This window comes from Tachysurus vachellii, chromosome 2 (assembly GCF_030014155.1).
Source record: "Tachysurus vachellii isolate PV-2020 chromosome 2, HZAU_Pvac_v1, whole genome shotgun sequence".
Classification (NCBI taxonomy): domain Eukaryota; kingdom Metazoa; phylum Chordata; class Actinopteri; order Siluriformes; family Bagridae; genus Tachysurus; species Tachysurus vachellii.
In genome coordinates, this window is record NC_083461.1 from 19172042 (window position 1) to 19197026 (window position 24985).

General features: G+C 42.4%; 1 protein-coding gene across 2 annotated transcripts in view; it reads right to left on the bottom strand.

Annotated features, from left to right (window-relative positions):
• Window positions 1-24985, bottom strand: part of grid1b (glutamate receptor, ionotropic, delta 1b) — a 319760-nt gene that overhangs the window by 24732 nt on the left and 270043 nt on the right. For both annotated transcript variants that reach the window (XM_060862319.1, XM_060862311.1), the window contains exons 6-12: window positions 23012-23185; window positions 21441-21602; window positions 20822-20941; window positions 5557-5658; window positions 5012-5209; window positions 4241-4565; window positions 2562-2700 (exon numbers count right to left, since the gene is read on the bottom strand). In XM_060862319.1, coding sequence (XP_060718302.1) covers window positions 2562-2700; window positions 4241-4565; window positions 5012-5209; window positions 5557-5658; window positions 20822-20941; window positions 21441-21602; window positions 23012-23185 — 1220 coding nt within the window. The remainder of the gene's footprint in view (window positions 1-2561; window positions 2701-4240; window positions 4566-5011; window positions 5210-5556; window positions 5659-20821; window positions 20942-21440; window positions 21603-23011; window positions 23186-24985) is intronic.

Below are 24985 nucleotides of genomic sequence, written 5' to 3' on the forward strand. Positions count from 1 at the left end.
TTGGGGTATATTATAAGTGAAGCATTGTTGTACTGGGGTATATTGTGAGTACATTATTGGGTATTGGGCTAAATTGTGAGTAGAGTATTGGGGTAATGGTGTATATTGTAAGTATGGTATTGGGGTATATTGTGAGTACATTATTGGGGTACTGGAATATATTTTTGAATACAGTATTGGGATATATTATGAGTGAAGTATTGGGGTATATTGTGAATATGGTTTTGGGGTAATGGAGTAATTGTGTACATTATGTGTAAAGGATTGGGGTATATTGTGAATACAGTATTGGAAAGGGTTATCAGTAGAGTTTCTATGTGCAGTGAGATCCAAGAATCTGTCATCATTATGGCATTAAGGTTAAAAACATCAAATGTGCACGTTAATGTTAATTTTTGAATAAACAGCAGTTTAATTTTCGATCATCCTGAATCCTGTGATCTGAGTTGTTTCATTAGAAGTGACAAAATGATCTCAGTGTAAAGAAGAAAAGAGAAAAAGCAGAGAAAGTTTAAGAGTAATATATCGACGTAACGAAGCCCACTCGATTCAGCTCTTTGCCAGATTGTGTTTGGAAACTCACCGCAGAACTCATGAAATCAACACTAGGTTCAATCAAACACACTCTCACATGGCTCTGGTCCAGATTCTTCACCGACATCATCTTCAGTCGAGATCACTCCACATCGATCAGCGTTAGACTAAGTCAGACATGTCAAGAGCAACAAATGAGGCCTGGGGCTTCATCTGTACTGAAAATGGGATGGCTATCTTAAGCGTGTATAGATCGCATCTCTCTCTGCTGGATAGTGTATATAGAATAATTATTGGATTTGAAGTGTTCAGTGTTCCTGATGGGCTTGCTCATCCACTTAATTAAATCAGGGGGAAAAAAGGATGATTGCTCTGCCCTTGGGGCCCATTCTCCCAAACAACAGCTTCATCAATAAATCAGAAAAATGACAGTACAGAGCAGAAGTAAACAAGAAAAAAAAATCTTCCAGACAACATTATGAATAAAAAATCCAACAATTAAAGCTGAAAGCAAACAAATGGCACATTAGTTTCATGTTAATGGTGGCATGTAGCTTTGGATTTCCTGCTGAGGCTTTCACACAGCTCAGTAGAAAGGAAAACTCATGCCAAGAAAAAAAAAAGAGTTTACAAAAAAAAAACAATAACTGCCAAATGATGAATCAAATGAAGAAGAGTGAGATTGAGAAAGCTTCAGGAAAGAGTGAAAGGTTGCACAATGTTTAACTGAAAAGCTGGAGAGCTGATTAGGAATCTCATATTTTCATCTGACTGAGAGTAAAAACTGAAACACGGTGTGATGTAAACACCTGGGACCAGGAAACACTTACAGTGTGGACATATAAAATTACACACCTCAAAATTTAGGGCTCAGATGTACCTAATTTTACCCATTGAGAACTTACATGAGATTTATGCTTGATCTCACAATATATATATATATATATATATATATATATATATATATATATATATATATATATATATATATATATATATATCTCAAGTGCTATTCTATAGAGAAAAGACTGATCTTTAAAACGAGTCTTTAAAGTGAACTCTCTAGAACTTTTCACAAATTTTCTCCATGACACTGTAACTGTAAAGATATCATCTTAACTACTTAAAGGTGGGGTATACGATGTTAGAAAAATGCTCAGAAAACACAGAAAACTGAGTCGGGCCAAATAACAAAACGAACGTGTAACCAATGAGCAGAAAGGGGCGTGTCTTGTCAATATGCGGCGGAGAGAGTGTTCAGTGCGCATGTCTGACATTAGCCGAAAGCGATTGAAAGATTGACATGGTGGATACCTGCCGTTACCTCTGCCTCGGGTTCTATGTGTTGAACGTCGTCTTCTGCGTGAAACGGCGATAGACCTTTCACGGTACAACACACAGTACTACAAAAACACATAGTATTATTCATTGAGTTCATTTACTGATAAAAATATCCCTTCGGCCAGCTGCCCCAGCAGGTTCTGCCATAATAGTTGGCTGGGTTGCGTATGTATTTGTGGGGCAGAGATATCAAAACAGGGGTGACACCCATTTGGGTTAGGGGCGTGTTTGTTTTGGTGATTTCAAATATCAACATTGGCTTTCAAACATCGCGCACCCCACCTTTAATGAAACAACATTAACATTAATAATAATGTTGAGTGTCATGTTTCCAAAACAGTGTGGCAGAAAAGGCTGCACAGTTTCCCTTGAAGTGAGGAGATAAGCAGAGTGCTAAAAGCTGCAGACACAAAACATTCATTTTTAGCATTAGCTTAATGGTGCAGCATTTTCACACACGCATGATTAGAGCACACTTTTGTAGAATGCTCCTATGATAAATCCACAAAACCAAGAATGAGTTGTTCTAATCAATGGTCCTTGAGCTTAACAACGTTATCCAGAGATCATGTTCAGCTCCGAGTTGCGAAGAAGAACAGAGAGCTGAGAGTGTTTGGGGTTCGAGAGATCTGAGTACTTCCATACATATAAATGCAAAAAAGTTTTGAGAAGAGGTGGAGACGTACCGTATGGTGTTGTCCATGCGGGACACAGTGAGGTATGCTGCAAGGTTAGCTGTGTACGATGAGCACACAATTAAAGTGAAGAGCCACCAGCTTCCCATCACGATCCGCAAAGCCACCGAACCCACCGCCGAATCTCCGCCTGCGAGCAGGACAGCATCATCAAACACTTCTGCTCTTAATCAGCAAAACCAATTTCAATACGTGTCCCTTCCTATCTGGGGAAACTCATGATATAAGAAGAAAATATTCAAGTGAAAATTAAATGTGTACATGTCCTTAATAAAATATAAATGCATATCTAGGACCTAATTTTTCAACTAAGCATGCTAACACTGAAACTACAGTAGCAAAAACTCACAGTCCTTTTTAATTTATGCAATTTTTCTGTAGTTATATTGCCACCCACTGCAACACAGCTTACAAATCAATGTATAAGTTTCTACAAAAAAGATGTTAGTAAAGAATACCTATACAGCTAATCTCCAGAGGAAGATGGTGTGTCAGGCCAAAGAAAAGAGCTGCTGTGAGCTTATTAGCCACATGCTAATTCCTCCTGTTCTAATTCCACCATGCTCAATAAAAGGACAAATGTGGAGAAGTTGCATAGATTCGTTGCAGAGGCTTTTGTGCTACACCTATCAATCACAGCAGAGATTAGATGGTGGCAGGCTAAGGACCAATGGGACAGGGCCTCCCCTGATTTAATTACAGGCTGCTTGGCATAAAAGCACTTCAGTGGCAGAGTGCCAGGTGGTAATAGATGCAGATGGAGCATCAAATTTGCTGAGCTGGTCGTTTTTTTGCTTTTTGGATCAGATGAAGCCGTTACTCAATGTCTCCACACAAAGGCACCTCCAGCAGGTCTCTGTTCTTTAGTAGCTGCTCTTCAAACACCACCGTGTTTACCACCACCAGCCTCACAGCTTGCTGCTTACAGCTACTGTGTTCTGGCCTCCATGTCTCCATCCTGTCTCCATCTCTGTCTCTGTATCTCTGCTCTCTTTCTGGAGAAGACAGTCTGTATGACCTTTTTACAAGTCTTCCTCTATGCTCATCCTATTTAAGGTAGTGTTTGCATTATTGTTTATTTTACTGCTTTAACACACGTGATAAACACTGTATATCTTACCAAAATTACTAAATTCTTTATTCGCCATTACATGTGAGTGCTCCAGTACAGCAGGTGGCGCTATTGTTATTACAAAGTCATGACTATTTCCCCTCCTCAAACTGATCCAGATCATGGCTCATTTGTAATGACCAATCAAAGGCAGGGTTTTGTAAAGGGTTTGGGGTAAGGAGGTTCACCCAGCTGCCATGTTTACAACACCTTCAACTCCACATGACATCATTTTGCTCCACAGTTATGTCTTGTTGTTTATGGAAGGCAGATAAATGTCACCTCCATGTTTAGTCTCTAAAGTAATTTCTTCACACGGTAAATATCAAGCTTTCACCTAGTTGTAGATCCAGTGGTAGTGAAACAGAACCCTGCTCCTGCTCCACAATCAGAATAAAACCTTTTTAACCCTTTTAGCTTTATTTTGGAAAATTTAAAATTCAGAACATTACTGAGAAGCATGTAAAAGAGACAGATCCCAAAACAGCACATGATACTATACTGACTCTCGATAGTTAAAGGATGTTTTGGGAGCAGCAACCAAGCTCTTCACACTTACCCTGGTGTACAAAGGCACCGTAAACAAGCCACACAGCACTGTGTAGGGAGTTGGACATTGTGGACGGAGCTCCTGCAGGATTCTGGCAGCGCAGCGACTGCATGCGGTTCAGCAGGAAGATCAGGACTCCGACCACAGGAATGGCTGCTGCGATGCAGGCCCAGACAGCGAGGTCAAACGGAGCAAATAATGAGAAGATGTTGATCTTCTCCTCCGGTTTTTGCATCAAGATCCCTACTGAGTAATCCATGTAGCGCTTGCTGAAGTCCACTATGTTCTCTCGCTCAGGTGTTATGGTGATGGCAGACACGGCCAGATCGGCTCTCTGCACGGACAAACACATATCCATCAGGGAGTAGAACCACACCAAAGATTACTGAACCTGCCTTAAACACAACTGCTTAAAAACATTTAAAAAAAATAAAAAATTCTTCTGAATCTATGCCTGAACCTCTCATGATCCGCTCTGGTTTTAGCTGCTGCTCGTTTTGCTTTTTAATTGTCCTGCATTGCTCGACCTTTGACCCCTGCCCTGGTTTGACCACAAGTTTGTCGACTAATTTAGACCTTTCAGTTTCATAATTAGACAGCAGGAGTTTTTATAGTTCTCTTACAATCATTAAACCAGTCGTTAAACCAGTCATTAAACCAGTCGATGTCTCATGATGTCTCATGAAGCATGAAGTCCAGTCGATGTCTCATGAAGTTTCTGAGCATATTCTACACTTTTCTCTCGTTCCCTTTGCTCTGAAGTGCTCCTGAAGCACTCACCTTGTTAATAAGTTCCCCGATCATGCCGTTCCAGGAGCCGTTGGGAAGCTGAGAGCCATACTTGCTGTCTGCTACTTGGTAGATGTCGTATTTGAAGCCGAGGATCTTCGCCAAGGCGTCAAGAACGTCGATGGAGAATCCTTTGTACCTTTTGGGCTGCCCAAGAATGTTTTCTGCTACCATGACAAATGGGTCCTCCTTTAAAGAGAAGACATAAATCATTTACTATGATTGATTTTCCTGACAATTTCCAACAAGTTTGCATCGTGTTCTTCCCTTTCCGAGCACTGCTGGACATATGTGGCGTGATAGAGCAGGATTACACCAATGGCATATTAACAAAGTGTAATAAGGAGCATGAGGCGTGAAACCAGGACCTGCTCTGATAATGCTGCTTCTGCTCGGAGTTTCAAGGTGAAAACTATTTTGTATGTAGTCAGACGGTGAGATTATTTTGAAATACATTTGAAAAGGGTTTACTTCAAAGTTTAGACATTTAAAAAACAAATAATTTTAACTAACTAACTAATGTGAATGACTCTCACCAGCAGCGTGACAACTTTGACTGTGACTCCCTGCATGCCGTTCTCTATCCGACTCTCCTTCAGACTCCCGTTCAAGCCGTGTACCGAGTCCCATGTGGCTAACTGCAGGAGATAAAACACCCACACACACACACAGCCTTTATTTGTCACAGTAATTTTCATCACATATTCCAGCTTGTTAATAAATTGGTCAGAGTACAGGCTCAGACATGATACAACACCCTTGAGCCTATGGGTAAGGGCCTTGCTCAAGACCCCCGCAGTGGCAGCTTATCATTTACCATATGAACCACCACTGCCCTAAGAGTTAAGATTGAGAATAATAATATAGTGTAGAACTTTACACTCTGAAGAGTCTTTTCATTTCTTTTTTTTTATCTGCTCCAGAAAAAGCTTCTCAAATTCTCAGCATAGTTTGCCTTTAACAAACACAAAGAATCTGTAAAATCAGTGGTGGATATATCAGTAGCCCAGCACATGCTGCCTCCATGCAAACAGATTCAACCAGCATGATATAAACCCCTACTTTTCTTTCAATAAGCTCACCATATACAGTTATATTTTGTTATTTGGCATATTTTAGCCTCGTTCACAGAACTGGACAGCACTTTCACTCATCCAGTACAGGACTAGCTAATGAATTTATGATACACACACATGAACACACAAACACACACACACACAGACTCTGGCAGTGCAAAATATTCTCCTGAGCAGTACCTCCTAGCATCCATCGATCAACAAAAGTCATCACAGAGTCGTCTTGATTAATGTGTTTGTCTGGAAAAGCTTCACTACTGGCACAACAAAGCAAGCCATGCCTTTTTCTGTGCCAGAGAAAAGAACATCACACACTGAACCAAACCTCTGGCGGATAAAACTTTAGCGGACTATTATGTATTTATCCTAATAGTCTTTCTGTAACTTCCTCTGAAGTTTCTAAACACTATGCTTTTATAGAGAAGTCTGCTGACTAACAGAGATCTCAGTGGCTTTAACAGCTGCTTGGTCTGAACTTGGCATCGTTGACATGAATGCTGGGACTATTTCATGCCTCTCGTTCTCATCTGGCTCAGGAACGATCTCTGGTCGCCGAAAGCCAACAAAGTTCACATTATTATTCTGGATCAGGTTTGTTTACATAAGAAATAGGGAATAATATTAGAAACCATTCCCTGCTCTGCTCCTGCAGCAAACCTGATGATCGACTAATTGGTTTTGTTGAATAGGAAAAAAAAAGAGAGCAAGGACCTAAAAGAGCATTTACGAATATCCAGCTAATGCGTTCAGCATCGGTGATATCAGTTGTGTGAGAGTTTTAATTCAATCACATTGAAGAGAATATAGCAATCCACATCAAGGAATCAATAAACATTCTCCACAAAGAGCCAGGCTATTGGACTGCGTTTAAACCTAACCATATTCCATTAAACGATCCGATATGGTTTTAGATTAATCTCTGTATGAGTTCATCCACACACACACACACACACACACACACACACACACACACACACACACACACACAGGGTCATAATCAGGATTAAGTCTAAGATTAATGAAATATGCAGCATGTGTGACACGTGAGCAGTCTGGTTAACCCTGTGGAGCGCCTGAGGAATGTTAAATGGAGAACTTTAGTGGGGCTCGTGCTTGGGCCTCGGCTACAGATATTTCTCTCCCAGCTTCTCTTTAATAAGCTGCTGTGTTGTGGTTCTGCATTAATAAAAGGCTGGAGACGCACTTGGGTTTGCCAGCCTGGAGCTTCGAAATACCATTTTTCTAGTCTATAATATTCAGATAACTCTTCAGTGATTTCAGCTCCACCAGGGGTTTCTTGATTACACACATGAACTCCCTGCAGCAGCAGCAGCTCGGCTCTTCACAAGGTGATTGCATAAAAACCTGTGATAGTGCAGGACTCATAAAAAATCCTCATTTCCGTGCTGAGCCACTGCCAGAACAAACACAAAGTGAAAATAAAGACAAACTGCAGACAGGACTATTATAGAGTACAGTACATCTCTACAAAAGCTCCCAGTCACAGGTGAAGGGAACAGGAAACTGTGGCCTATTAGACTTCTCCCAAAATGGAGACAAAACTTCATGTGAAGCCAAAATGCACCAGGGGCAAAATTCCCTCTTTTTATTGCTGCTTTCTTGCTTTATTAAAACCTGAGTATGAGGTAGAGATGAAGTAGATACAAGGAACTTTATCAGCCTGGAACAGCATACAGTAAGTGTCTAGTCTGTATTGGAAAATGAACATTACCTGAACATCACCTAACACTGAACACCACCTGAACATCACCTGAACATCAACTGAACATCACTTAACACTGAACATCACCCGACACTGAATATCACATGAACATCACTTAACACTGAACATCACCTGAACATCACTTAACACTAAACATCACCTAACACTGAACATCACCTGAACATCACCTAACACTGAACACCACCTGAACATCACCTAACACTGAACACCACCTGAACATCACCTAACACTGAACACCACCTGAACATCACCTGAACATCAACTGAACATCACTCGACACTGAATATCACCTGAACATCACTTAACACTAAACATCACCTAACACTGAACATCACTTGAACATCACCTAACACTGAACACCACCTGAACATCACCTAACACTGAACACCACCTGAACATCACCTAACACTGAACACCACCTGAACACCACCTGAACATCAACTGAACATCACTCGACACTGAATATCACCTGAACATCACCTGAACATCACTTAACACTAAACATCACCTAACACTGAACATCACCTGAACATCACCTAACACTGAACATCACCTAACACTGAACATTATCTGAACATCACCTGAACATCACCTGAACATCACCAAACACTGAACATCACCTGAACATTGCCTAACACTGAACATCACCTGAACATCACCTAACACTGAACATCACCTAACACTGAACATTATCTGAACATCACCTAACATTGAACATTATCTGAACATCACCTGAACATCACCTGACACTGAACATCACCTGACACTGAATATCACCTGAACATCACTTAACACTGAACATCACCTGAACATCACTTAACACTAGGGTTGGGAACCGATAACCGGTTCTTATTCAGAACCGCTTCTGTTTTTTAACGGGAACCGGAACCGCGCGGAATTTTTTAGTTTCGGTTCCAAACGCGGTTCCGATGCGATGACGGGCAAAGCGCTGTGAGCGGTCACTTTATATAGCCATGTCTTACCTCATGAATATTAATTGTTTTACAGTCACGCAACCAAATTAACGCAGCTTACCACAGAAATCAGTCACTCGCGCTGCTGTGCTGAGGTACGCTTTGTGTTAAACATGTCTAAAGTGTGGATTAATTTCCAAAGCTACAACAAGGAAGCAAATCTACCTCATCATAAAAAAAAAACAAAAACACATTTTCCAAAAATAAGTGTTGTAGTACAACACTCAGGACATCAGTGATGTGTGTTCTGAGTTTGGTGACAGTACAGTGTATTACAGTAAAGTTATTGACTGTTTTTTGTTTTCGCTTTTCGGGTTCTGCACTTTGCCGACGGTCCCTTGGAATCTGTCTCTTAGGTGTTCACACATAGAGACTTGTGTATTTTGTCCAACACGGAGGAAAGCTGATATTGAGGAAACTTGGGTTGTAGCTGCGTTGTAGTTGCCTCTCTACATTACTATAAAAAAGAGGCGTTATTTGTGTAATAAGAGTGTTTAGGTCAGGAGCTATTGACTCGGGAAATTCGAATCTGTGAATATGGAGCCAACTTTACTTAAGTCCCTCTGAGAGGGTTTTCTCCACAGCTGGAGATACGATAAGCCAGGAAAGGTCTTGTCTTCTCCCAGAGAAGACGTTAATTTTTCTTCAGAAAAATTGCTAACTGTTTTGCTAAGTTGTAATTCTGGATGTTAAATTTGATGTTGGATTTATTTAAATTTAAATTGATATGAATTGAAATGCTCTGTTTAAAATATTTAAAGAGTGATTAATAAACACAAATGGAATTGTTTAAGTATTGTGCATTATTTTTCACATTTCTTTTATTATGGAATCGGAATCAGAACCGGGAATCGTAAGGCAGAACTGGAACCAGAATTGGAACCGGAAAATTCCTTTTGATACCCAACCCTACTTAACACTGAACATCACCTGAACATCACTTAACACTGAACATCACCTAACACTGAACATCACCCGAACATCACCTAACACTGAACATCACCTGAACATCACCTACACTGAACATCACCTAACACTGAACATTATCTGAACATCACCTGAACATCACCTGAACATCACCAAACACTGAACATTACCTGAACATCACCTAACACTGAACATTATCTGAACATCACCTAACACTGAACATTATCTGAACATCACCTAAACATCACCAAACACTGAACATCACCTATCACTGGACATTACCTGAACATCACCTAACACTGAACATCACCTGCATTTCACCTCAACATCACCTAACACTGAATATCACCTAACGCTGAATATCACATGAACATCACCTAAAACTTACTAGTTACAAAAATAATACACAACGATAATGCACTGTATGAAGAGGAATTGTAAAACAATGCTGGTTTGTGTTTGAATCTAACAAACACCAATAACCCTGACACTAACACTAATAAACACTAACAAACACTACCACTAACAATAACTAACACTAAAACTACTAAAAAAAACACCAACAAACACCAATAACCCTGACACTAACACTAACATTAACAAACACTATCATTCTCACTAACAATAACAAATTTACACTAACACTGTCAGGACTCTGCCCGGACTTTGGCCATGTGCCTTTTTGTTTATGTTTCTTGTTCACGTGTCTGCCCCGCCCTTGTCTTTTCCTCCCCGCCTCTGCACACCTGTCCCTTTATGTCTAAATAATTATTTGTACTATTTAGTTGAGCCGTGTTGCCTTGTCCTCTGTTGTCCTTGTCTGCTGTAGTCCTTGTCCTGTTTTGTGGTTTTTATGTTAATAAATCCTGTTTTTTGTTAAGCTGTCCTGCATTTGGGTCCGTTTTTATCCCGCGTCCATGACAAATGCTAATAAAAAAATAACACCAACAAACAATAACTAAGCCTGACAGTAGCACTATACTACTAATAAACCAAAACACTAACCAACACTAACTAACTCTGACACTAACAATAACAAACACTATCACTAACATACAAAAACTAACCCTGACACTAACAATAACAAACACTATCACTAACATACAGAAACTAACCCTGACACCAACATTAACAAACGCTAACAATAATTAACAGTAACTAAACTAACACTGTCTAACACTAAGACTAACACTAATAAACACTAACAGAAGCACAGGCTACTGGTCTAAAAACCGGTTTAAACCTGCTTCAGTCTCTTTTTTTCTAACACTATTGCTCATTATAATGTTCCTTCCTCCAGCCTGGATACATGTGAAGTGCCTGGTGATCCAGTAGTGCAGCTCAGTGCTCCATCCCAGACATTTTCCTCCTTCCTAACAAACTTATAGCCAAGGTCAGCTAGCGAATGTGATGGGGTTAAATGTCACGCTGCTGCCCTGTCCGTCACAAACACTCGACAACACAGAGTGATGATCTCGAAGCGCCCGAGGCTCAGAGAGCCGACCGACCGATTCATCAACATCTGTCAGATTTTCTCACTTTGTGTCAAACTTCTTACTACAGTGACAAATGAAATTCAGGACATGACGGATGGTGTATCAGCGCGGACACTTACAGGAAGTAAAGTGGAGGACTCAAGCTCAAAAGCCTCTGAAATAAATCATTTGTTGCTTATCATGTATCTTACCTCGCCTTACTGAGGCTGACTGACAGCTCTGTGAATACACAAATATCCTCAGAGTATCATTTCTTGTTAAGTGGAATAACAACTAAGACTTCAAAAATTTTACTCTTATCTTATCTTCTATCATCTCATCTCATTTCATCTCATCTTCTCATCTCATATTATCTCATCTCACCTTATCTCATCTTATCTTATCTCATCTCATATCTAATCTCATCTTATCTTCTCATCTCATCTTATGTCATCTTCTCATCTCATATTATCTCATCTCATCTTATCTTATCTTACTGCCCCATGTTACAGATCTATCTCTATACTGTGTAAGAGAGGCTATAACTCCTTTCCTCATGTTACTATACCATAGTTACTGTATAGGAAAATGCTACCATGCTAAATATATTACTTATAACCGTCTCACTGTAAGAGCCAGTAATATTACTGTAATTACATTACATTTACAGCATTTGGCAGGCACCCTTATCCAGGTCAAGTCTGGAAACACAGTCTATACATTAACACTGGTTCACTAGGTTACAGACTTAAGCCACGTTCACACTGCAAGTCTTAATGCTCAATTCGGATATTTTGCTCAGATCTGATTTTTTTGTTTGCCTGTTCACATTACCTTTTAAAATGTGGCCTATATCAGATACCAGTGTGAACTGTTTGCTGTTTCGAACTGACCCGCATGCGCAAACGAACAATAACAATGACGTCACACGCAGCAGGCCGTTGCGCTAAAAAGTTGGCGAGGTTAAGGAGGAAGTATTGTATCATCTGGTGCAAGCAAACATATCATGTAATGCTATAATGTGATGTATTCAACGCAAGCATTATGAGCTGGTTCACGTAACCACTTTATATAACACTCTTAACACACATGTTACCAGTCACGTTTGTGTCACGTTTTCGCCGGCGCAAAAAAAAGGTTTCGCCGGCGCAAAAAAAAAAAAAAAAAAGGTTTTGCCGGCGCAAAAAAAAAAAAAAAATGTTTCGCCGGCACATAATTGTGACAAATGTCGATGTAGATTGACGTAAAAGTCGCAAATCCGCCTTGGCTGTTCACACTGCGGCCACATTGGAAAAGATCAGATTTGGGTCTGATTCAGGACCACATATGGAAGTGGCCCAGATCTGATTTGATTCAGATCTAGGCCAGATTTGAGTGTTCACACTACTCCTGAAGAAGTCTGACCTGGTCACTTGACCCCCAAAAAATCGGATTTGGGCCACTTTTACCTGCAGTGTGAACGTGGCCTTAGAATGCTATCCACCTATTATTTTAGAGGTAGGTCTTCACCCGTCGTTCAGAGATGACTCAGCTGTTCGGACCAACACCAGTTCATTCCACCACCTTGGTGCCAGAACAGAAACGAGTCTGTATAGCTACCTCTTACCCTTAGAGATGGTAGGACAAGTCGAGAAGTGCTGGTAGCATGTAGTGTGAGGAGTGACAAAAGCTTTGAGATAAGAGGGAGCTGGACACAGTCGGCTGGTGTGAGAGAACTTATCTAGGTTAAAAACAAGTCGTATGCTACTGTACGTCATGAATAAACTACATATGACTTTAACACAGTTCTTTTGCTTAGAGTTACAGTATATTACTTGTCTATATTAATTATAATGACATGACTACTCTATATGAGTTATATTTCTGTACTAGACTACATTATTCAAAATGACTTTACATTGCTAATATTTTTCTATAAAACTTATTATATATATAAATATTACACAAATATTTTACTATACATTTTAGGGTATATGACTAATGGATTTCCTATAAAAAAAATCTCACAAGTATATATTATATTATACTTATACTATACTTATATTGCCATATTACATATTCAATATTGCTTATTGATTTTATATAATTATTATTATATTCTACTATAATAATAATTATAATATAGTATGTTCTCTATACCCCTCCTTGAACCGCCACCTTATTGTGGTGGAGGGGTTTGCGTGCCTGAATGATCCTAGGAGCTATGTTGTCTGGGGCTTTCTGCCCCTGGTAGGGTCTCCCAAGGCAAACAGGTCCTGGGTGACAGGCCAGACAAAGAGCGGTTCATTACCCCTTATGAAGAAAAATACAGCACGGTCCGTGACGTCGCCCGGTATGGCGCAACCGGGGCCCCACCCTGGAGCCAGGCCCGGGGTTGGGGCTCGCATGCAATCTCCTGTGGGCCCACCACCTGCAGGAGAAACCGTAAGGGGCTGGTGCAATGTGGATTGGGTGGCAGTCGAAGGCGGGAGCCTAGGCGACCCAATCCCTGGACACGGAATCTGGCTCTAGGGACATGGAATGTCACCTCGCTGGGGGGGGGAGGAGCCTGAGCTGATGCGGGAGGTTGAGAGATACCGACTAGATATAGTTGGGCTCGCCTCCATGCACGGCTTGGGCTCTGGAAACTCTCTACTACTCTGGAGTTGCCCGCGGTGAGAGGCGGCGGGCTGGTGTGGGCTTGCTCGTAGCCCCCCAGCTCAGCAGCCATGTGTTGGAGTTTACCCCGGTGAACGAGAGGGTCATTTCCCTGCGCCTTGGTGCGGGGAGAGGTCTCTCACTGTTATTTGTGCTTACGGGCCAAATGGCAGTGTAGAGTACCCGACCTTCTTGGCGTCTCTGGGAGGGGTGCTGGAAAGTGCTCCGACTGGGGACTCAGTCGTTCTACTGGGGGACTTCAACGCCCACGTGGGCAGCGACAGTGACACCTGGAGGGGCGTGATTGGGAGGAACGGCCCCCCCGACCTGAACCCGAGTGGTGTTCTGTTATTGGACTTCTGTGCTAGTCATAGTTTGTCCATAACGAACACCATGTTCAAGCATAAGGGTGTCCATCAGTACACATGGCATCAGGACACCCTAGGTCGGAAGTCGATGATCGACTTTGTGGTTGTTTCATCTGACCTCCGGCCGTATGTTTTGGACACTTGGGTAAAGAGAGGGGCAGAGCTGTCAACTGATCACCACCTGGTGGTGAGTTGGATCCGATGGCCGGGGAGGAAGTTGGACAGACTTGGCAGACCCAAACGTACTGTGAGGGTCCACTGGGAACGTTTGGCAAAGTCTCCGGTCAGAGAGATCTTCAACTCCCACCTCCGGCAGAGCTTCAACCAGATCCCGAGGGAGGTTGGAGACATTGAGTCCGAGTGGACCATGTTCTCCACCTCTATTGTCGACGCGGCCACGCAGAGCTGTGGCCGTAAGGTCTCCGGTGCCTGTCGCGGCGGCAATCCCCGAACCCGGTGGTGGACCCCGGAAGTAAGGGATGCCGTCAAGCTGAAGAAGGAGTCCTATCGAGCCTGGTTGGCTCGGGGGACTCCGGAGGCAGCTGATAGGTACCGGAGGGCCAAGCGAGCTTCAGCCCGGGTGGTTGCAGAGGCAAAAACTCGGGTCTGGGAGGAGTTCGGTGAGGCCATGGAGAAGGACTATCGGTTGGCCTCGAAGAAATTCTGGCAAACCGTCCGGCGCCTCAGGAGGGGGAAGCAGTGCCCTGCTCACACTGTTTACAGTGGGAGTGGGAATCTGCTGACTTCGACTGGGGACATTCTTGGACGGTGGAAGGAGTACTTCGAGGATCTCCTCAACCCCACCGACATGTCTTCCACTGAGGAAGCAGAGGCAGAGGGCTCGGTTGAGGACTCGTTGATCCCCCAAGCTGAGGTCACTGAGGTGGTTGAGAAGCTCCTCAGTGGCAAGGCACCGGGGATGGATGAGATCCGCCCTGAGTACCTCAAGTCTCTGGATGTTGTGGGGCTGTCTTGGTTGACACGCCTCTGCAACATCGCGTGGCGGTTGGGGACAGTGCCTCTGGACTGGCAGACTGGGGTGGTGGTCCCTCTGTTTAAGAAGGGGGACCGGAGGGTGTGTTCCAACTACAGGGGGATCACACTCCTCAGCCTCCCCGGAAAAGTCTATGCCAGGGTACTGGAGAGGAGAATTCGGCCGACTGTCGAACCTCGGATTCAGGAGGAACAATGCGGGTTTCGTCCCGGTCGTGGAACACTGGACCATCTCTATACCCTCACCAGGTTGCTGGAGGGTTCATGGGAGTTTGCCCAACCAGTCCACATGTGCTTTGTGGATCTGGAGAAGGCATTCGACTGTGTCCCTCGTGGTGATCTGTGGGGGGTGCTCTGGGAGTATGGGGTCCGGGGCCCTCTGCTAAGGGCTGTCCGGTCCCTATATGACCGGAGCAGGAGTTTGGTTCGCATTGCCGGCAGTAAGTCAGACTTGTTCCCGGTGCATGTTGGACTCCGGCAGGGCTGCCCTTTGTCACCAGTCCTGTTCATTATTTATATGGACAGGATTTCTAGGCGCAGTCGGGGGCCGGAGGGAGTCCAGTTTGGGGACCACGGGATTTCGTCTCTGCTTTTTGCAGATGATGTTGTCCTGTTGGCTTCTTCAAATCAGGACCTTCAGCGTGCACTGGGACGGTTTGCAGCCGAGTGTGAAGCGGCGGGGCTGAGAATCAGCACCTCCAAGTCCGAGGCCATGGTTCTCAGCCGGAAAAGGGTGGCTTGCCCCCTTCAGGTTGGTGGAAAGCTCCTGCCTCAAGTGGAGGAGTTTAAGTATCTTGGGGTCTTGTTCACGAGTGAGGGAAGGATGGAGCGGGAGATTGACAGGCGGATCAGTGTATCTTCTGCAGTGATGCGGTCGATATACCGGTCTGTTGTGGTAAAGAAAGAGTTGAGCCGCAAGGCGAAGCTCTCTATTTACCAGTCGATCTACGTTCCTACCCTCACCTATGGTCATGAGCTTTGGGTCATGACCGAAAGGACAAGATCCCGGATACAGGCGGCCGAAATGAGTTTCCTCCGCAAGGTGGCTGGGCGCTCCCTTAGAGATAGGGTGAGGAGCTCGGTCACTCAGGAGGAGCTCAGAGTAGAGCCGCTGCTCCTCCACATCGAGAGGAGTCAGCTGAGGTGGCTCGGGCATCTGTTCCGGATGCCTCCTGGATGCCTCCCTGGGGAGGTGTTCCGGGCATGTCCAACGGGGAGGAGGCCCTGGGGAAGACCTAGGACACGCTGGAGGGACTATGTCTCTCGGCTGGCCTGGGAACACCTCGGTATTCCCCCGGAGGAGCTGGAGGAAGTGTCTGGGGAGAGGGAAGTCTGGGTGTCCCTGCTCAGACTGCTGCCCCCGCGACCCGGCCCCGGATAAGCGGTAGAAGATGGATGGATGGATGGATGGATGTTCTCTATATTCTGTCTATATAAACGTTTTCAATGCTCCATGTTCAAGTGATTTTGAGAATTTATGCATGCATGTTTTTAACTTTATCTCTCTCTCTCTATATTTTTTTTAACTGTAGTTCTGACTAACAGCTGATAGTGTTTTATATGAACACTTTCAGCCTTACACACACAGTTATTTTTTTGCTTGTTTTTCACTTTGTTTTTGTGCTGTGTGTACAGTGTGAAACCTAGCAACAACACCAAACAGCAAAAAAAAAAAAAAAGAAAGAAAGAAAAAATAGAGGACATTTCACTGTGATATGGAATCCCGAGAATAGTGCGTGTGTGTAAGTGCACTATAATTACTGTTCTTCTTCTTAGTGGTGTGAGGAGTAATGAAAAAGAAAAAGCTGTTATTTTTTTTATCCGTGGAAAAGGTAATGGGTTCTGTCACATTAGGAAATGAGATTTGCGACATTCGGAGCTTGCATCTTTTTCAAAAATGAGAAAAGCTATGTGCTCGCTCATCATCTCCTGTTAACTGGAGGGAAATGGTACAGGAAGGTTAATACCTGGACAGAGATGATGCTGTGAGGTTGACAGTTCCTTGATTGTGGAGTTTATGTTTCCCAATTATTTCCCATAAACATCAGCAAAACATATCTTCTTGTAGCTGTTGTAGTATCTGGTAGAAATTTAGCCAGAATCTGCCATTTTAAGTTCCTCGATGTTCGTTTTTACAGCAGAAAGTCTGATGGTGTGCATCGTGAAGGAAAAAAAAAGAATGCAATTCCCACCTTGTTACATCCATGCTTATTAGATTTTCTAGAAGACCCACTTGCATTTCCTTAAATGGGATTCCATAAACTGTTTCTCTCTTTTGGCAAGCAATATTGTCTCAGAGAAATGGAAGCTACCAGGAGTGGTAAATGTATACAAAAAAAAAAGGCTGGTAAGAAGGAAAGAGAACAGGAACAAGAAAATAACACCTCAATCTCCATTACTCTTAATCTGTGAGCTGCTCCATCTGCTGGAGAAAAAGTCATGAGCAGAAAGTAGAGAGATTAGAAATTAAGAGAAGATGAGAGAGGATGAGACATGGAGACTGACAGCCTGAACCACAGAACCACGGCCACGAGGTTCCTGCTTTCCTTTAGACTCTGAAAGCTTTTTACATTCATGCTTTGGAGATGTAGTGAATAGTCTGTGCTTTAAATTCATGACATATGTCAAATAAACAGCAGCGCTCCTCATTTGTCTCCATAGCGAGTTGGAGACAGAGTCGACTGGATGGATGTTTTGTTGGGAGGTGCTGGTTTCGGTGAGTGAGGCTGAGACTCTAATAAAGAACAACAACGGGACTGAGTGCACTTGACGTGCCATTAGCTGTCTTTGCCTTTCATTACAGCTAATAAATGTGCCGAGTGGGTGAGGGGAGACCAGTGGCCTGTGGGAGTGTGTGTGTGTGTCTGCAAGCTAAATGGCCATGGTCGCAGGAACCTAATGGCCATAATGCGATGTGCTGGGTTCATAATTCAAGTTGGGATGCAGGGTGATTAAATCTTCATTAGCAGCGGACGGGTTCAGTCCTCTCTCCTGTAATTTACATTACTCTTCATTTTTAAACAATAGATAGGAGGCAACAGATTGGTGAAAACAAAAACAAAAGCAGAAAAATATAGATAGAAAGACAGAAAGGCAGACAAACAAACATACAGAGAGACAGTTTGATAGATGAATGATCTTGAATTATTATAGGAGAGATTCAGATTTATGGAATGTGATTCTCGCCAGTCCACCCACTCCACGATGAGCTGCTTAGCAGCAAAACTGCCACATGCTCCATATAAACACACTCGGAGGTGTGGAGTCTCTAAGCAGAATGGAGTATCTGTTGTAACATCAGATCGTGAGGTCATGTTTCTGTCTATGTGGAGTTTTATATGTTCTTGAACATATAAAACGCCTTGTATTTGTGGGTGACTTCTGGGTTCTCCAGTTTCCTCTAAAAACACACCATGCTATGCTGAACTGCCCAAGTGTGAACAGGAGAGATCCACTCAGGATAAAGCTCATCAAGTTACTTTTTTTACTTATATAGGTGGACTTATACCCCTAGCCCGTATTCTAGCTGGGGGATCTCCAGATGTTTCCTAGGATATCATCTCTCCAACAAGTTTTGATACAGCTCTATCAGGAACCATCCAGGGCTTGGAAGCTGACCAAACCCCACCTCATGTTTCAGAGATGTAGCAGCTCTGGGAGTGTTTTAGACTACTGATCACCTCATTCCACCATGAAGAGAAATCCCAGCATCTGTGCTGAGGAACCTTATCATAAATACCATAAAAAGGCACACCCTGCATTGGATTAGTGTTAGTGAGAGCTGTCCCTGGAGACAGGCCTTGGGGTGGTCGCCTGCTGATCTGAAATGGTGTGATGGAGCCATTTTGCTGGTCAGTCAGACAGCAGGTGTGTAGATGTGCAAGCTTTAGGCTGCAAATTTACTTCAAGTTCAATACACACAGATCCAAGCAACAGCACTGCTCACCCTGTTTAGATCTGAAGGATTAAAAGTAAAATCCTTCAGGGGGATGAGTAGAGCTGAAGAATCCTTGCCCTGCACTGGAATGTATTGATGATTACTGATTCTGCATGCTAGGGTTAAATGTGGAAACGGTGGACAAGGCGATTTGTAGAAACCGCAGCAGCATCATCAATGTACTATAGATGGTAAGTCTCAGGAAATAAGAGCTTCACTCTTTCTTACACTTGCACCACGTGGACAATTATATATATACAGACACACACACACACACACACACACACACACACATACTGTATGGTTTGCAAATACGCAAACAGACTGCACGATTCAGGGAAAAGAAAGAAAGAAAGAAAGAAAGAAAGAAAGAAATAAAGAAAGCAGAGGCTGTGAATGTCATGAGTAGCTCTGTAACACTGGGCTGGAAACAGAAGTGTGTTATAGTGAGGATAAAGTCTGGCACATAGCGACAAAACACAATCATCCCTTATATGTGTGTGTATGTGTGTGTGTGTTTTCCATGTAAGTGTTCCTGACTGCAGCAGTAGGTTGTGATCTAAGACTCTTGGAAACTAAAACAGAAGTGTGTATGATTAAAGGCGGTGTAGAAAAACGTTACAAAACACACGTTGTGTTGTGTTAATGAGGTCCGTGGGAATGAATAATCTTTTCACAGGCTCCATTAGAATTGCTCTCTGCACTGTAGGTGTGGATCATACGACTAATATCAGACTCTAATCATCCATCCTGTATCAAAAACCTACAGCATTTTCAGATATTAAGGCATAAGGCAGATATTTACGCACCGAACTGCTGATTAGCGAAGGAACTAATAGAAACTTCTGGAAAATTGATTCCTGAATTTTGCGTTTAACAGAATCGCTAAATTTAAAATGAATATATTTGTAGTGAATTTATGGTTCTCTCATGTTTTTACTCACATTGTGTTTCTTCTCTCACGATAAATGTTAGGAATGTATTGTTATGAAGCTAATGCTGTCACGCTGATTGTCCATCATTCACTTTCTAACAATGACAGATTGTTCACTGAATCTTTCTCTACACACACTCACACACACACACAAACACACATGCTTGGTGGACCTATTACTATTTTTTTCTGTCTGTAAGTGGTTGTGGTAAGTGTGTACTCGTGTCAGGATTAAAAATGATTATAGTATTATCTTGAACCACTTACACGCTTACCACAACCATGTCTACTCAGATGTTTGAATGTTTCTGTCACTTTCTGTTCTTCTCCGAGGTTTTATTGCCGTGCAGTCGGCACCGAGACGATAGACTCAGATGTAACACACTCGATAAGCTCTGACATTTTAAACAGTATATCATAGTATATTAGTATAGTATAAGGTATATCTTAGTATATAGTAGTATATCATATATATCATATATCTCTGTTTATCAGAACATATACGTAGTATATCGCAGTTTAATCTAGAGTTTCACAAACAGAGAGCAGAAATGTCCAAAGATATTTTTAAGTAAAGTTTAAAAAAAAAATAAAAATCCTGAGGTTTATTAAAAGAACTTAAAGGGAAGTAAGGTGCATAAAGAATGAAACAGATCAGTAAATAAACCTTGATTTCTGATGGCTAGCACACTTTCTTTCTTTCTTTCTTTCTTTCTTTCTTTCTTTTTAAACGTACCCTTTTGATGTCTTTTCCGAAGGTCTCGCTGAAGCTGGTGCCCAAAATCTCAAACTGAACGTGCGAGTTTGATCCGTTGTCCATGAAGTCCATAGCTCCAGTGAGGCCGGTGATGCGACCCTGGCGAGAGAGGCACATCCACCCGTTTAGCATAAAATGAAGCTGCATGACTCCACGTTCTAATGGATGTCCTTATTAGCTCAATTACAGCATATCAGTAGCAGATCGTCAGTGTTTAGTCTCTAGGTCAGAGATTAAAACAGACTGAGGAGGATATAGAAAGTTAGCAATCCTTGATATAACAGAAAAAAAGACAGATGAAGATAGGGGATCAGTGAGGATGATGCTGCAGGCCCTGGGCTGAACTTTCTAAGAGATGTTTAGCACAGAACAAGTCACTCAGTCTCATGTAGCGCTCACATTTAACATAAAACTCAGACAGATCAGAACTCACACAGCCTCATGTCTAGAGCTCACACTTAACACAAACACTTTATTTCTTTTTCTGCAGCTCCAGGGGTTTGTAACTGTGAGCAACTCACGCTTGGCCTGGAGTCTTAGCTGGAGACAAATGGCTTCCAGCTAATTGCTACCTTCTGAGAAGAATAGATTATTGTACCTTCTGGATGGTCTCCAGCATGGACCAGCCTCCATTCCAGGGCTTGGTGGACTTCCGTATGCAGTTCAGGCTGGCCATGCTGTGCCACTTCCTGTCCTCTAACTTCCTGTAGAAGGCGTTAGCTAGCATCAACACGCTGTCATACAGGTACAAGTTGGAAACCTAAAAGGAAAAGGAAAGAGATGATTGATGAATGAATGTGCAAGCTCTAAGGCTCGGTGTGAAGTGTTGTGTGTGGTGTTGCGTTTGGGGTGTTGAGTGTGAGGTGTTGAGATTAAAGTGTTGAGTATGTGATGTTATGTATGAGATGTTGAGTGTTGAGTATGAGGTGTTGAGTGTTGAATGTGGGGTGTTGAGTATTGAGTATGAGGTGAGTATGAGGGGTTGAGTGTTGAGTATGAGGTGAGTATTGAGTATGAGGTGTTGAGTATTGAATACGGGGTGTTGAGTATTGAGTACGAGGGGTTGAGTGCTGAGTATGAGGTGTTGAGTGTTGAGTGTGAGGTGTTGAATATGTGGTTATCGATTATTGAGTATGATGTGTTGAGTGTAGGGGGCTGAGTATGAGCTGTAAAGTTTAAAGTGTCGCGTATGAGCTGTTAAGTGTAAAGTGTGGAGTATGAGGTGTTGAGTGTTGGGTTTAAGGTGTTCAGTGTGTAAAGTAGACTCATTTTCTATTTCAGTTTGTTCTACTACATTATAGCGAATCATTTTCCTTCATTTTAGCCGACTTCCTTCCTCCTCACAGAGAGAGTGAAACCTCACACAGGACTCCTCTGAGACACATGAAGCTCCACACACGCACACACACACACACACACACACACACACACACACACACACAATCAGTGACGTGTCACTATTGTGTTGAGATTATTCATATCTGGCCAGCACAAACCATCACCCATGCCATGTTAACATTAGGGTGTTGTGCTAGCTCGGCGTTCTTGAGGCTGTGATTTGTCAGTCAGACTCCGAGGCATGCAACGTGAAGATCGGACTTCAGCGTCTGATGTCACATCTGCGTTATATTTGTGACACTGAAGCCCGGCGCGACAAATTACAGCGCCGAAGCCACGCCGTGTGTCAGGAGCTAGAGTGCATCAAGATATAAAAAATCCAGAAAGAGGCTCAGATGCCGTGTGACACACCGAAGACCTCAGAGCGTCACGGCTGATGAGGACGGAGAGGTGTCTTCCAGCCGCACACCACCATTATCGGTGCTGCATCATCGGTGACAGGAAACTCATCTCTGCTTAGACTCATAAAGAACATCACACCCCGAAAGAAGCATCGCCGAGACATCGCCGGATATTTCAGGATTTCAGGATTTCGTTCAAGTCTCCAAAGGACAGACTTCGAATGTTGGAGTGTGGTGAGATGAAGCTGTAACGGAGCTCTGGACATTAAATAAGATTAGATTCAAATTCTGTTTTTTTTTTTAATTGTTTAATTTAAACTGAGGGAAGAAAGGAAGCCGGAGCTTTAAACACTGCTGATGTGACAGGAAACTAAAGCTCGCCCTGATCTCTAATTAATACAGCGTTAAAGGAAAATCAACAGGAAGTGACCTCGAGCGACTGCAGGTATCCCTCCTGAGGGTCACAGAGCAGAGATGAGATGCGATGGCTGTTCCTCATACAGTTCACACTGCTGTCTCTCCACAGAGGAAAGATCTGTCTGATGACCGTCATCCTGCCCAGTGCACTGTGGGCCAGCTCCATGATCTCAGTGTCGCTGATCTCCTAAAAAAACAACAACAACAAAAAAACACACACACGGATGAGTTTACAGTATATAAATATATATATATATTGATGCTGTTTCTTTGACACTAAAATCAGATCGGACAGCGAGCTCTTCAGGATGATGAGGTGGTGATTTCCGCTGTGTGTTTTTTCGTCTCATCTCTGTGGAGAAAATGACTCGCTTCTTGTCCTGCTTCAGCAAAATATCTCAATTTCTGGAGACCGGCGCATTTTCTCAGCTCGTCATCTGAGGTGTACTTTAATGAGCTGGAGCTTGGTGTGAAAAATACATCAGCCTGCACCAGAGTGAGGAAAAGATTACACACCCCAATTAACACGCCGCAGTTAACACACAAGGCTTAACAAACTCTGATTCACACGAGCTAATTAACACACATGACTTAACAAAAGCCAATTAACACATCCTAATTAACCCACATGACTTAAACCACAATCAACAAACATGACTTAAACCACAATTAACACATCCTAATTAACACACATGACTTAAACCACAATTAACACATCCCAATTAACACACATGACTTAAACCTAAATTAACAAATCACATTTAACACACATGACTTACTGTAACAAACCACAATTAACAAATCCCAATTAACACACATGACTTCACAACCACAATTAACAAATCCCAATTAACACACATGACTTTACAACCACAATTAACAAATCCCAATTAACACACATGACTTAAACCACAATTAACACCTCCTAATTAACCCGCGTGACTTAAACCACAATTAACACATCCTAATTAACACAGGGCTTAAACCTAAATTAACAAATCCCAGTTAACACACATGAATTAACAAACCCAAATTAACACATCTCAATTAACACTCCTGACTTAACAAACCACAATTAACAAATCCCAATTAACACACATGACTTTACAACCACAATTAATAAATCCCAATTAACACACCTGACTTAACAAACCCCAGTAAACACACCAGAATTAACACAACTGACGTAATTAACCCCATTGAACAAACGCCAATTAACACCCCATTTAACAAGCCCCAGTTAACACACCTGGTGTAACAAACCCCATTTAACAAATCCCAATTAACACACCTGAAAAACCACAATTAACAAACTCTAATTAACATATCCGACTTGACAAACTCTAATTAACATATTCAACTTGACAAACCCAAATTAGCACATGCCAATAAACACACGTGACTTATCACACCCCAGTGAACACACCATACTTAACACATCCATATTACCACACACCAATTAACACACTGAATTAACACCCCCCCAATAAACCCACATCGCATGAACATGCCTGATATAATACTCCTGACTTAACGCCTCAGCTGAGGCTCTGTGTGTATCAAGCTCTTATATAAAATATGAACCTCACAAACTATTTAAAGATTCAAAGATCATTATAAAAAAACACTCTCTGATTTCTTCTTGCTTTTCATCGTTACAGCTCCTAAAATGAAAGAAGGATCCTGAAGGACGAGGAAGTGTACGAGTGTGAGGATAACTTTCCGCATAAAAATGAATTCATTACTAAAATATAGATCAATCAATCAATCAACAAATAAATATTGTTTTTATAAAAACACAATAATGTCACCTGTGTGCCAGACTCTCTCAGACTTTTCTGTATCTCTTTATTCTCTCTCTCTCCCTATAATACATAATACATTACATAACACACCTAGCTCTCTTTGTTCCTGTTTCAGTCTTTTGTTTGTTGGATCTGACTCTGTGCATCTATTAAATAATCTCTGCACTTTCTCTGTCTGAGCA